The 14,551-nt window shown below is 40.1% G+C and overlaps 1 protein-coding gene across 1 annotated transcript in view; it reads left to right on the forward strand.

The window, feature by feature from the left end:
- Window positions 1-14,551, forward strand: part of mrtfba (myocardin related transcription factor Ba) — a 40,529-nt gene that overhangs the window by 2,944 nt on the left and 23,034 nt on the right. The window contains exons 2-3 of the mRNA XM_021576115.2: window positions 4,593-4,667; window positions 14,002-14,242. Of these exons, the coding sequence (XP_021431790.2) occupies window positions 14,089-14,242 (154 nt within the window). The 5' untranslated portion in view covers window positions 4,593-4,667; window positions 14,002-14,088. The remainder of the gene's footprint in view (window positions 1-4,592; window positions 4,668-14,001; window positions 14,243-14,551) is intronic.

Here is a 14,551-nt window from a genome sequence, read left to right on the forward strand (position 1 = left end):
TTGGTGATATGTACCTTGTATCGTTCCTTTAATACTGCTGGTTCAATACATACTGAATCAGTAGGATACTATTAGGCAGGAGCAGAAGGTAATCGATCTGTCGTACCCTCGTGCATTATCATGCACGGCACACTTAGACCCTTGTAGACTTTGCACCCAACAACCTTCAGTTTTATGAAAACGCAAAACAACAGTATTTTAAAGCTGAATTGTAAGCACCAGCACATTTACATACACCTATAATCTCCAAAGCCATCTACCATTAGGCCTAGCTGGGCACGACCTTTTCCCTTCTGTGGGTTTCCCTTTGATGAACACATGGTACTTGTTGCTAATGCCTATAGCAGGACAGAGCAGTTGGGTAGGAGCACGGTTGATATTTGCCACACATTGTCTAGTCATGCATGATGTTTGCTTTCCCTCTGACAGGACCAGGTACTTCCCTCTGTTTGAATGTAAGCAAACCTGTTGACCTCGATCTTCAGTGGTCAGTCACCAACTGTTCCTGGAGAGCAACAAGTTTTGTGCATGCTCACTGTTTTGTTCCAGCCCAACAATTAAAAACTCCTACTGATTCAACGATCATCAATACCTTGATGAGTTGAATCAGGTGTTTTAACATGATTCCCGAGCGCGCACACGCTATCCAGGGTGCAGTGATTGTGGCCCAGGACCTGAGGAGAGTGCACTAGATCCTCTGTAGCTTATAAACTGAGTTCTGAGGTGTTTTGTATCTTGTTTGAACTGGTTGGTGCTACTGTCACGGTTTGCTTTTCAGTAAAGAGCCCCTCATGTAGGTGAGAGCTTGTCCCGCTAATGTGTCTCCTTTCTGTCTCTTTCAATTTAAGGGGCTTTGTTGGCATGGGAAACATATGCTTACATTGCAAAAGCAAGTGAAATGGATAATAAACAACAAACATTAATAGTAAACATTGCACTCAAACTCTGGCTCTCTGACTCTCAATTCAATTTCAATGTAAGTCCTTTATTGGCATGGGAAACATATGTTGTCATTGCCAAAGCAAGTGAAGGAGATAATAAACAATCAAATGATCAGTAAACATTATGCTCTCAAAGCTCTCTCTCTCTCCCCCCTCCAGAACACCCTTCATCTCATGCCACAAAGACCGCAGCATGCTGTTGCTATAGCAACCGCCGCTTGCCGCTGCAGTCCCGGTGTTTCTTTGCAATATCTGTTTTTTGTCTCAGGTAGCCTGTATGCTTTGGTACTTTGGCAACTAGTAAGTCTTTTTTTAAATTCTCCGCTTTGGGCTGGGTGTGTCAATGTCTAGTTTATACATGCAGAATTACTGTTACCTCAATTAGTCACGAAATCCCTAGTTTGAAAGTGTCTATTTTCAGTAAGTTGTGCTGTGCCATTTTTTAAAAAACATTTCCCCCCACATGGACCAGCACCCTAGCAATTCAAGTTCCAGCCAATCAGATTCAGCCATTTGAGTGACCACTAGCAAGAATCACATACAGCAGAGCAAGAGTGCAATGACGTGGTGCACATGGCTGTACCAGACAATCCCTTTGTCCTTTTTACTAGTGAACTATAATATCTCTTAACGGTCCCCCCAGCATGAGTTTTCTAATGCGCGTGATGTCAGAATTTACTCACTGTTCATAAATGTGATCTTTACGCAACAGGACAACTGCCCTCAAACCAGGACATGCTAATTATCAATAGGGTGTGTTTCAACTTGTCAATATTACATGATTTTCTAACAACAGTTTGAAATGAGGTATGTTCCCCCTCTTTAATTCACAGAAGTGGTTCCAAAACTTGTTATAATCCCATACCTCTTCAAACATTCAACCTCCAGCTGCGTACCCTCTCTAGCACCAGGGTCACCACACTCACAAATTTTGTTTTTTTGCCATAATTATAAACCTGCCACACACACACATACATTTATTAAACATAAGAATGAGTACGTTTTTGTCACAACCCGGCTCTTGGGAAGTGACAGAGTTCTTATAGGACCAGGGCACAAATAATAATATAATAATCATCTTGCTCTTTATTTAACCATGTTACATATTAAACCTTATTTGTTCATCGAAAGTTGTGAATAACTCACCACAGGTTAATTTGAAGGGTGGGCTTGAAAGGATGCACGTAACTCTGCAAAGTTTGGTTGCATTGGAGAGTCTGTCTTAAATAATTTTCCACACACAGTCTGTGCCTGTATTTAGTTGTCATGATAGTGAGGGTTGAGAATCGTGGTTGCAAAGGGCATCAGTGTCTTAGCACGATTTGCCAAGGAAGGACACACTCGGCGCAGGCCAAAACAGAAATCTGGCAGTGGCTTCTGATTTTAAATTCAATTTTCACAGAACCTCTTGTTCAGATATTGGTAAGTGGACTGGAGGCAGGGCATGAAGGGATAATGAATCCAGTTGTGTCATCCGTCTCGGGAAAGTACCTGTGTAATTGTGTACCCAACTCCATCAGATGCTTCGCAATCTCACATTTGACATTGTCCGTAAACTTGAGTTCATTTGCACACAAAAAATCATAATGATTGGAGTACCTGTGTGTTGTCCTTGTTAATGCAGACAGAGAAGAGCTCCAACTTAATCAATTTTGTCCCGCACATTGAATATAGTTGTGGAGAGTCCCTGTAATCCTAGCTTCAGATCATTTAGGCGAGAAAAAACATCACCCAGATAGGCCAGTCGTGTGAGAAACTTGTCATCATGCAAGCCGTCAGACAAGTGAAACTTATGGTCAGAAAAGACCTTTAAGCTCATCTCTCAATTTAAAAAAAAAACATGTCAATACTTTGCCCCTTGATAACCAGTGAACTTCTGTATGTTGTAAAAGTGTTACATGGTCGCTGCCCATATCATTGCATAGTGCAGAAAATACATGAGTTCAGGTGCTTTGCTTAATAAAGTTAACCATTTTCAAAGTAGTGTCCAAAACGTCTTTCAAGCTGTCAGGCATTCCCTTGGCAGCAAGAGCCTCTCGGTGGATGCTGCAGTGTACCCAAGTGGCGTTGGGAGCAACTGCTTGCACACGTGTTACCACTCCACTATGTCTCCCTGTCATGGCTTTTGCGCCATCAGTACAGATACCAACACATCTTGACCACCAAAGTCCATTTGACATCACAAAGATGTCCAGTACTTTAAACATATCCTCCTCTGGTTTTCAGTGGTTTGCAGAAGAGGATGTCTTCCTTAATTTACCCCCCCCCCCCCCCCATAAATGTAACAGACATATACCAGGAGCTGTGCCAGGCCTGCCACATCTGTTGACTCATCCAGCTGTAATGCATAGATTTCACTGCCTTGTATGCGATGCAGGAATTGTTTCAAAACATCTAATGCCATGTCACTGATGCGTTGTGAAACAGTGTTTGATGAAGTCATGGCCTGCATACTGTGTTGTGTGATGTGCATCTTAGTGGCCTTTTATTGTCCCCTGCACAAGGTGCACCTGTGTAAGGATCATGCTGTTTAACCAGCTTCTTGATATGCCACACCTGTCAGGTGGATGGATTATCTTGGCAAAGGAGAAATGCTCAGTAACACAACATTTAAGAGAAATAAGCTTTTTGTGCATATGGAACATTTCTGTGATCTTTTATTTCAGCTCATGAAACATGGGACCAACACTTTACATGTTATCTATTTTTGTTCTCCTTTTTTGAAGGTTGTACTGATTATGATGAGCTAATGCTAAGCCATTTGCTGTCTGTGTGGAGTTATGTTTGTTAACATCATTCAATGCATTCTGTGTGTCACGTAAATGTCTGTCAGACACACAATGTTTATAGCAAAACGAGGAGAAGGGATGGTTCACTCGCCTTTCAAGTAAACTTCCGTTAGTGAGTGATGGTAGATTACGCACTCCCTTCAACATGCATACTGCAAATAGACCCAACTCATCTTGTTTAGTTGACGCAGAAAAACTAACATGGTGGCACGCACAAAAACTAACATGGTGGCACGCACAAACTACCCACTGTGGGATTACTTTTGACTTTTAGAAAGTATTTTACTCAATTATTTCAATATACTGGTTAGCTCACCCATGATGTGATGAATTGTACGTAGTATTTGATATTAGCTAACTCATATTATGGTTTCTATCAGCCGATTTGTTGGCTATATATGACCGCTAGTGTTAGCTGACTCTTTACTCAGTTAGCATTAGGACTATTGTAGCCTACATTTTCAGATTTGGATGAGTATTGTGTTATGCTACTTCTGTGACTGTCTGAACATTGCATCGATAATAAACTGTTCACATTGAGGACATAATATTGTAAAGACTGTGTAAAATGTTTCTGTGAAATAAGTGTGGCCAGCTCAAATGCTGACTGTTGTGTCAATTGTAACTACACGTTCTAATCACACTGGTTTGAGTCTACGCTGCAGGGACCGCTGTGTTCATATGCGTTAATGATTTTCTGATCTGATACAAATCTTACAAAGGTTGGTGGTCAAGGTCTTTGACATTCAAATTTGCACAAAATGCTTTCTTTGTTCTGATAGCGCATTAATTATATTTTGTAGCGCATTAATTATAGTTTGTAGTAGAATGTCATTTTAAATCGTCTGTCTTCTGTTCCCAGGTCTGTCTCCATGGCTTAGTGTGCTGTAGCATTTGGACCCAGGCAGAAGTCTCTCTTCATCTTCTCCTAGCGGTGGTAAGGAATGGCATTATGAGAACGTTTCCATACCAAATGGTACTATATCGACAACCTTTTACATTTTTATTAAGACTCCTATTAGGCTATATAAACACATTTTGGCCAACATTCAGTTGTCTAGTAACAGGTAGGCTTTTTACTAAAAATTAACAATCCATGGTAGAAAAGGTACCTACACCATTCAAACAGAAAGATTAGGCTGCATCAACCTACATTTAATTTTATTTTTTTAACCTTTATTTAACTAGGCAAGTCAGTTAAGAACAAATTCTTATTTTTCAATGACTGCCTAGGAACAGTGAGTTGGTTCCAATGATATTAGGCCTAAGTCTGATATTTAGGGCCAAGTACTTAAATCTGGAAGATAGGAATCTGGTGTCTTAAATTTCACCTGAACTCCTTTTTCCTTTATTAAGAGCTGAATCTGAGACTCAACAGCCTCTTTTGAAATGTCCTCTTTTAGAAACTCAGAACCAGCTGTGGCGGGCTGCACTCCCCTCACTAGGGCACAACACTAGAACTTTCAGACTCATGTTGTGTAGAACAGACTAGGGCTGTTGCAGTGACCGTATTACCGCCACACCAGCAGTCATGATCACAGTAAAATTCCACATGACCATTGAGTCACGGTAATCTCTTATACACTCTGGACATGCGTTGATAGTAGCCAACTTGCTAACGACCATCAGGTCGCTAATGGCTTGGTACTCAGTGCTCTATTGTCCCTCTAACCACTCTGACATTAGTGTAAATGCAATGAAAAATCACGTCAAACACTTAAGCCTGATACTGTTTCGCAGTTAACACTCACCTCACTGTGATTGATCAATTTGAAGAAGTTCAACAACATTTTTATTTCACTTTTATTTAACCAGGTAGGCCAGTTGAGAACAAGTTCTCATTTACAACTGCGACCTGGAGAAGATATAGCAAAGCAGTGTGACAAAACAACAACAGAGTTACACATAAACAAACACACAGTCAATAACACAATAGAAAAATCTATGTACAATGTGTGCAAATGTAGAGGAGTAGGGAGGTAAGGCAACATGGTTGTTGTGGATGTTGTTTCACAGCCTAACACAATGAAATGGACCCTGCTTTCTGAGGTGATGATTAATTCATAACACCCAGACGCATAAGCTCTAATACTCATAGTCCTATACAGTGCAGACTCCAGCCACCCTTGTCCCCCCCCCCTTCACACCACTGCCACTATCTGTTGTCATCTATGCATAGTCACTTTAATTAACTCTACCTACATGTACGTACTACCTCAACTAACCGGTGCCCCTGCACATTGACTCTGTACCGGCTCCCCCTGTATGTTATTTTTTTACTGCTCCTCTTTAATTACTTGCTACCTTTTATCTCTTATTCTTATCTGTATTTTTTGAAACTGCACTGTCGGTTAGGGGCTCGTAAGTAAGCATTTCACTGTAAGGTCTACTACGTCTCTATTCGGCGCAAGCGACTAATAAAATTTGATTTGCATTCAAAGTATTCAGACCCCTTGACTTTTCCACATTTTGTTGTTTAACAACTTTATTCTACACTTGATTAAATAAGTTGTTTTCCTCATCAGTCTACACACAACCTCATAATGACAAAGCAAAAAAAGTTTTTTAGAAATGTTTGCAAATTTATTACAAATTAGAAACAGATACCTGAAAGGGCTCAAATTCTAAATCCAATAGCTAAATTATCCATGGTATGACCATCTAAACAATTTTGTCTTTTTCTTGACTGACCGCCTGACAAAGTCATGACTGCCACATCCCTAGAACACACACAACTTAGTAAGGGATCATGTCATGTGGAGTTGGGGATCATGTCAGCTCTATTCATTAAATCTCGAATGGGTTTTCTGCTATGTTCAGAAACTTGCACCCTCTTCAGCGTAACCCTAATATCACAGTCGGTCTCCAGCCCATCTTTCCTCTACCAGACAGACTGACGTTATTGTTCTAACCTGGGTCTAGTCTCCAGTGACATACGTTGAATACAAAGAGCCTCAAGATAAAGTAACATTTAATTTGAACTGTTTTTAAACTGGCTCATGTGGTGGGCTCGACTACCTCTGTTTGGCTGAGGAGAGGTGGAAGACGAGTGCTGACTGACCAGGTTATAGAAATTGCTTGCCTCTTGAAATGTGAATATTTGTGTGTTTAGATGTACTTGTGTTGACACTTTGGTCAGTACATGTGATCTGAAATAAAGACTGCTGTAGATTGACAGTCATGTGAACCAATGCATAGAGGGGTTGATAGCTGCTTGGTTACTCATCGACGTCTGTAGTATCTAGTGTCCCCACTGTCACCAGTTTTTCTTCTTGGAAAAGAAAACATAACCATAGATACTGATAATGGATATTTGTCTCTTGAGGCACACTAAAGTCAGCCATGGCAGAACAGTGGTTGTCTTCTGTATTTGTGTGTGGGTGAGACTGCTGGGTCTCTTAGCAACAGTGGTCATTTAAGGAGTGGCTGCTCTCAAATCACTGTCTTCTGGACCATGTAAGATAATGTTTATTATCCCACAGATGTAACAGTTAAGTTATTGAAACGATTGGACCACAGCAACGGAAAGGCAACAAACATCCCTCTCTTCGTTCATTACTATGTGGAGAATCAACATTCCTCAAGGGATTCACAGAAAATCCCTGATATGGTCTTAAGTATTGTATTCTGAAGTTGGTTACAGGTTTTTACATTTAAAAAAAAATGTGGTTGTTGTGAACATAAGTTATGAAGTGTGTGAGTCCATGTACAGCCATATACCTAGATGCTTTTAAAATCTTTGTCCTTTAAGTTGGTACATTGGTTGGAATGTTGGTGCTGTTTCTGAGTCCAGAGGTGAAGCAAAGTAAGAACAGAGCTGCATGGTGCAATGCCAATACCAACATGTCAGGATTGTGCCCCTTAGCCCTAGATGGATGTGGTTTGAATGGCTGAACGGAGCTGATGGTGGGACCCGGAACCATCATCATAAACCGGTTATTCGGAACTATAGTTGCCAAACTGTTTGATTTTTTTTCTTTCCCTTAACACTAGAACTGCCTGGCCTTTCAGCCTATAGGTACCCGCTAGAGAACGTTGCTGGGCATCCCATTTATCATATGCATCAGATCAGTGGTGTGAAATACTACCTAAGTAGTTTTTGGGGGTATCTGTACATTACTATTTTTGACAACTTTTACTTCATTTACATTCCAAAAAAAAAAGTACTTTTTACTCCAGACACCCAACAGTACTTGTTACATTTTGAATGCTTAGCAGGACAGGAAAATGGTCCAATTAATACACTTATCAAGAGAACATCCCTGGTCATCCCTATTGGCAGACTCGCTAAACACATGTGTTGTTTGTAAATTAGTGTTGGAGTGTGCCCCTGGCTATCCTAAATAAAAATTTTAAAAAATTATGCCCTCAAGTTTGCTTAATATAAGGAATGTGAAATGGTTTATACTTTTACTTTACAACCTCTTAAGGATCGTACCCCCCTTTTTTATAATTTCACCTAAAATGACACGCCCAACTCTAACTGCCTGTAACTCAGGACATGTATATTGTTGATACCATTTGAAAGGAAACACTTTGAAGTTTGTGGAAATGTGAAATTCATGTAGGAGAATATAACACATTAAATCTGGTAAAAGATAATACAAAGTAACTTTTCTATTTATTTTTTGTTCCTTTGAAATGCAAAAGGACCATTATATGACTTAGGAGTCTAGCCACAATATTTTGGCCAATAGATGGCAGCAGTGTGTGTGTGCAACATTTTAGACTGAGCCAATGAACCATTCATTGCATTACTGTTCAAAATGTTGTATCAAGTCTGCCCAAATGTGCCTAATTTGGTTTATTTATACATTTTAAAGTACATAACTGTGCATGGCATTCTTTCACTGTAATACCTACTGTAAATTGGAGAGTGTAGTTCAATTAGCAAGAACGTCAGCTTTCTGCCCGTATAATACATGTCTATGTCCTGGAAAGTTTGCTGTTACAACTGTCATGCTAATCACATTAGCTCAACTGTCCCGGTATAGAGACACTGATCCTGTATATTTGAGCAGTTACATTTAATTTGGATTCTTAAGTATATTTAAAACCAAATACTTTTAGACTTTCACTCAAGTAGTATTTCACTGGGTGACTTTTACTTGTCATTACTCAAGTATAACAATTGGGTACTTTTTCCACCACTGCATCAGATGCATATCAACCCGCAAGGTGTGCAAACATAAGCACCAACGCTTGATAAATAGTGCATAAACTATTAGAAATAATTAATTGCATGAAGAAATATTTGTGCAAATGTATAATTAAATAACAATAGTGTTTAGATAGTCAAGGATATGTTTTGTATAATTCTACAAACGGCTCCCGAGTAGCGCTGCAGTCTAAGGCACTGCATCTCAGTGCTAGAGGTGGCACTGCAGACCCTGGTTCTATCCCAGGCTGTATCACAACCGGCTGTGATGGAGAGTCCCATAGGGCGGCGCACAATTTGGCCCAGCGTCGTCCGAGTTAGGGGAGGCCGGGTAGGCCATCATTGTAAATAAGAATTTGTTCTTAACTGACTTGTCTAGTTAATTACATTTTTTTTTTTAAGTCCTAGAAACAAGTAGGCCTATAGCCTGTTTTTGTTTCCCTTACAATAATAATGTAATCCATTTAATCAACTTTATTTGTTGATTTGATTCATTATACGTTCCACTTACAGCTTATTTTGACAAAATAGAAAGGAAAATATGAATAATTAAACCAGCCAGGTGCACAGGTGAAATTATTTCCATATTCCAAAACAAAAGCACCAGTACATGAACAATTTTAAAGGATGAATTGCATAAAAAAAATTAGTGGAAATATATTCATAAGTCATTTATTTTATCTGTGCCCGTATATACGCATGCCTTTAACTTCTTATGGCTGCAATCCCGTTAACGGGATGATATGACAACAGCCAGTGAAAGTGCAGGGCGCCAAATTCAAAACAACAGAAATCTCATAATAAAAATTCCTCAAACATACATGTATTTTATATCGTTTTAAAGGTCATCTTGGTGTTAATCCCAGCACAGTGTCCGACTCAAATATGCTTTACAGCGAAAGCACCACAAACGATTATGTTAGGTCACCACCAAGCCACAGAATAAACACAGCCATTTTTCCAGCCAAAGATAGGAGTCAAAAAGCACAAATGGAGAGAAAATTCATCACTAACCTTTGATCTTCATCAATGACACTCATAGGACTTCATGTTACACTATATGTATGTTTTGTTTGATAAGTTCATATTTATATAAAAAAAATCTGAGTTTACATTGGCGTGTTACGTTCACTAGTTCCAAAAACATCCAGTGATTTTGAATAGCCTCATTGATTCAACAGAAATACTCATCATAAATGTAGATGATAATACAAGTTATAGACATGGAATTATAGATATACCTCTCCTTAATGCAACCGCTGTGTCAGATAAAAAAAAAAACTTTACGGAAAAAGCTAACAATGCAATCTGAGACGGCGCTCAGAAAAATAATCAAATTAGCCTCCATGTTGGAGTCAACAGAAACCAGAAATTTACATGATAAGTATTCCCTTACCTTTGATCTTCTTCAGAATGCACTCCCAGGAATCCTAGTTCCACAATTAATGTTTGATTTGTTCGATAATATCCGTTATTTATTTCCAAGTAGCTACTTTTGTTAGCGCGTTAGGTATACAAATCCAAACGCTCGTGCATTACTTTGGACAAAATCTTCAAAAAGTTATATTACAGGTCGAAGAAACATTTCAAACTAAGTATAGAATCAATCATTAGGATGTTTTTATCATAAATCTTCAATAAAGTTCCAACCGGAGAATTCCTTCCTAGAGGAGCAGGTCGATATCATGTGGAATGCGCGTGACCAGGAAATGATTCATTCAGCTCTTATTCAGTCCCACAACACAGTAGAAGCCTCATTCAAGTTGCTAAAGACGGTTGAAATCTAGTGGAAGCCCTAGAAAGTGCAACTTCATTCATATCCCACTGTGAATTCAATAGGGCCTGGGTTGAAATTCAACCAACCTCAGATTTCTCACTTCCTGTTTTGATTTCTTCTCAGGTTTTTGCCTGCCATATGAGTTCTGTTATACTCACAGACATCATTCAAACAGTTTTAGAAACTTCAGAGTATTTTATATCCAATAATAATATGCATATATTAGCAACTGAGACTGAGGAGCAGGCCGTTTACTCTGGGCACCTTTCATCCAAGCTACTCAATACTGCCCCTGCAGCCATAAGAAGTTAAGCATGAATCAATCTGGTCTTCTCTTTATACTTCGGGTCCACAGTCAGCACACAGCTTCGGGGCTTTGTGTGAGCAAGCCCCACAAACAAATAGTTTGCACTGCACACAGTTTTCATTGCCCTTGTTTCGTGTGCACCTGCCGCAGGTGTCTCATCTCTGAAGCGGCTGAGTGTCATGGTCTCTCAGAATTGTCCACCCCATACCTATCAGACCAAAAAGACTCCACATCCACACTGAATGTCACACACTCGTCACTCTTTTCTACCCAAATTGTGCCATCCCTCCCAGACTCCTGTCTCTTGGCAGTTGGGATCACCGTCTCCGTTGGCTCTGTTCTGGTTTCTCTGCAGCAAGGCTCGAAGTCAACATCAGAGTACGACGAAGACTCTTCATCAGCGAAGTCGATTTTGAGCTCAATCGCCAATCCAACTCTTGCTATTTTCTGTAGCATTTACAATGCTGTCAGTGCGTCCATTTGTTTTGGTTCGGCTTGCCATTGTGAACTACACACTGTATGCTGTACTAAGTGTCTGATTTGCCTCTGCAAGGGGCAATGATATACCATTTCCAGTCTTTTCATAATAAAATAATTAGACCGCCCACAATTCTTCATTACACTGTTCTAAATTCAATCATCCTATTCACTCTTATCATTCAGATCAATCAATCACCCTCCAGTTCATTGAAGTAACATGCACCATTGCGTTTCTATCGCCTGTTCAGCCATTGACGACCGAATAGCATATTTACATTTTAAGTGTGTTACTAGTGTTTGCGTAGTAGCCAGATCAATGCTGCTGCGCGAGTGGTCGTGCTGAATGCATGGATATTCTTGGGAAAAGTGAAATTTGGAAATCAAGCTGCACCTCTTAATTTTGAGCTCTTTCTGATACTATATAGGAATCAACATGTTTTACCTGCATGTGACTCGGAAGGAGGATTTTATAAAGTTTTGCTCCTTTCCCTGCATCTCTCTATTACAGATGAGGCACCCATCTATTCATATACAATTTGTTAACTGATAGGCCTAATATAGTCACTCATCAGATTGTCAATTTAATATTGTCTATGGGCTAACTCTTGTGTGTGAAAATGTGTACTTATGATGAGCCGGCAGTGCAGGCTGACTGGCATCGTTTTCCTACTGCCTACTGCAACACAGCATGTTTTACTTTCCCTTACAATACATTTGATTAGTAATAGTTATAGTAAATATAACTTCCATAACAGCTTCTTTTTACAAAGTAAAACATAAGAGAATGGTATCAACTAGAGGTTGACCGATTAATCGGAATGGCCGATTTCAAGTTTTCATAACAATCGGAAATCGGTATTTTTGGGCGCCGATTTTGTATTTTTATAAATAATAATAATAATAAATACATTTTTTTATATATTTTTATTTAACTAGGCAAGTCAGTTAAGAACACATTCTTATTTCAAATGACGGCCTAGGAACGGTGGGTTAACTGCTTTGTTCAGGGGCAGAACGACAGATTTTCACCTTGTCAGCTCGGGGATCCAATCTTGCAACCTTACAGTTAACTAGTCCAACGCAATAACAACCTGCCTCTCTCTCGTTGCACTCCACAAGGAGACTGCCTGTTACGCGAATGCAGTAAGCCAAGGTAAGTTGCTAGCTAGCTTTAAACTTATCTTATAAAAAAACAATCAATCATCACTAGTTAACTACACATGGTTGATGATATTACTAGATATTATCTAGCGTGTCCTGCATTGCATATAATCTGACTGAGCATACAAGTATCTGATTGAGCGGTGGTAGGCAGAAGCAGGCACGTAAACATTAATTCAAACAGCACTTTCGTGTGTTTTGCCAGCAGCTTTTCGTTGTGCGTCAAGCATTGCGCTGTTTATGACTTCAAGCCTATCAACTCCCGAGATGAGGCTGTTGTAACCGAAGTGAAATGGCTAGCTAGTTAGCGTGCGCTAATAGTGTTTCAAACGTCACTCGCTCTGAGCCTTCTAGTAGTTGTTCCCCTTGCTCTGCATGGGTAACGCTGCTTCGATGGTGGCTGTTGTCGTTGTGTTGCTAGTTCGAGCCCAGGGAGGAAATAGGAGAGGGACGGAAGCTATACTGTTACACTGGCAATACTAAAGTGCCTATAAGAACATCCAATAGTCAAAGGTTAATGAAATACAAATGGTATAGAGGGAAATAGTCCTATAATTCCTATAACTACAACCTAAAACTTCTTACCTGGGAATATTGAAGACTCATGTTAAAAGGAACCACCATGTTCTGAGCAAGGAACTTACTCATTACACTATTGTCTTTCTAAATTAAATCAACCTCTTTACCTTCATCATTCAGTTAGGCCAAATTTAAATGTGAATTAAGTTGCACAATTATCATCCATTCATCCGTTTGTCATTCAGTGAGGAGAGCGAGAGACTCATTAGCGCCTGGCTGGGTACCAACATCCTCTAGCACATTGTCATGGGGGGGTTACGTTGGGAATAGGTGTGAACTGGTAAAAAGGCTCAATACTTTTCTGTTTGTGATTTCAAAATTCAGACATGAGCAGTGTAAAATACAAACATTTAGGAAGTCATGGAAGGAGCAGGGCAGATGTTGTTTTTTTTTCAGTGTCCTATGGCGGTTCTAGTGTTTTCATTCCCACTGTTTCAAACCACCATCAGTTAGGCAACTCTGGACACGATTCATTCATCTTATTGACTGGGCTTCTTTCTTATAACGGTTGGTTAAAACGTGTGTGCGTGTGTGTCTGTGTGTGTGTGAATAAAATACCCATCAATACCTCCTAAATGAATAATACGGTTAGAAGTCTTCCAGGTGGTTGGTTCTGTATTCCACACCACCACTCCCAGTAGGGAGTTTAGAAGAACACTCTTGTCCCAGGGCATGTTGTAACATTCTTTACTCATTTATAAGTGTAAAAGTTGATTTAGCCTTTCAACACATCCCTGTTCTGTTCTTTGTGTCTTGTAAAAAAACAGATGGGGGGGGAAAAAAATATCCTATTCTCTCTTCCCATGCAGAGATCATCGTGACATCACACCGGGACGGTAACTGCCCCTGCTGGTTACTAGGAAGCCCCCTGATTTCCTCCCCCCCCCCCCGTGGAGATGGAGCCCCAGGGGCTGCCCAGAGCAGAGGGGGATTATGAAATGTTGGGTCTGCTGGTGCCCAGTCCCCAGAGTGAGGCGGTCACCCATGAGCTGGAGGAGCTGACCCTACAGCCCAGCAACAACCTGCCTCCCCTCAACGAACGCAAGAACGGTGAGTGGGGAGGAGAAACAAGCACACACTATGGTGATCGTCAAATTGATTGTCCTTTTCTCATACATAATGATCATTTTGTTTTGCTCCACTGTGATAGATGTGGTTGATTGGTTCCTCACTTGAGCAGTGAGATGCTTGAAAATACCTTCTAACTCAAAGCCTGGAAGATGGAACTCCAGTGAACCTGCCATAATCATGTTTATAGTGTCTTTACAACTGTGATTGGTTTTTTACCCCTTAACACTTGTATATGGGTTAAAAATAGCAGATGTAGGTACTGATAAGTGTATAAATTGGAACCCTCCA

Source organism: Oncorhynchus mykiss, chromosome 20, assembly GCF_013265735.2.
Source record: "Oncorhynchus mykiss isolate Arlee chromosome 20, USDA_OmykA_1.1, whole genome shotgun sequence".
NCBI lineage: Eukaryota > Metazoa > Chordata > Actinopteri > Salmoniformes > Salmonidae > Oncorhynchus > Oncorhynchus mykiss.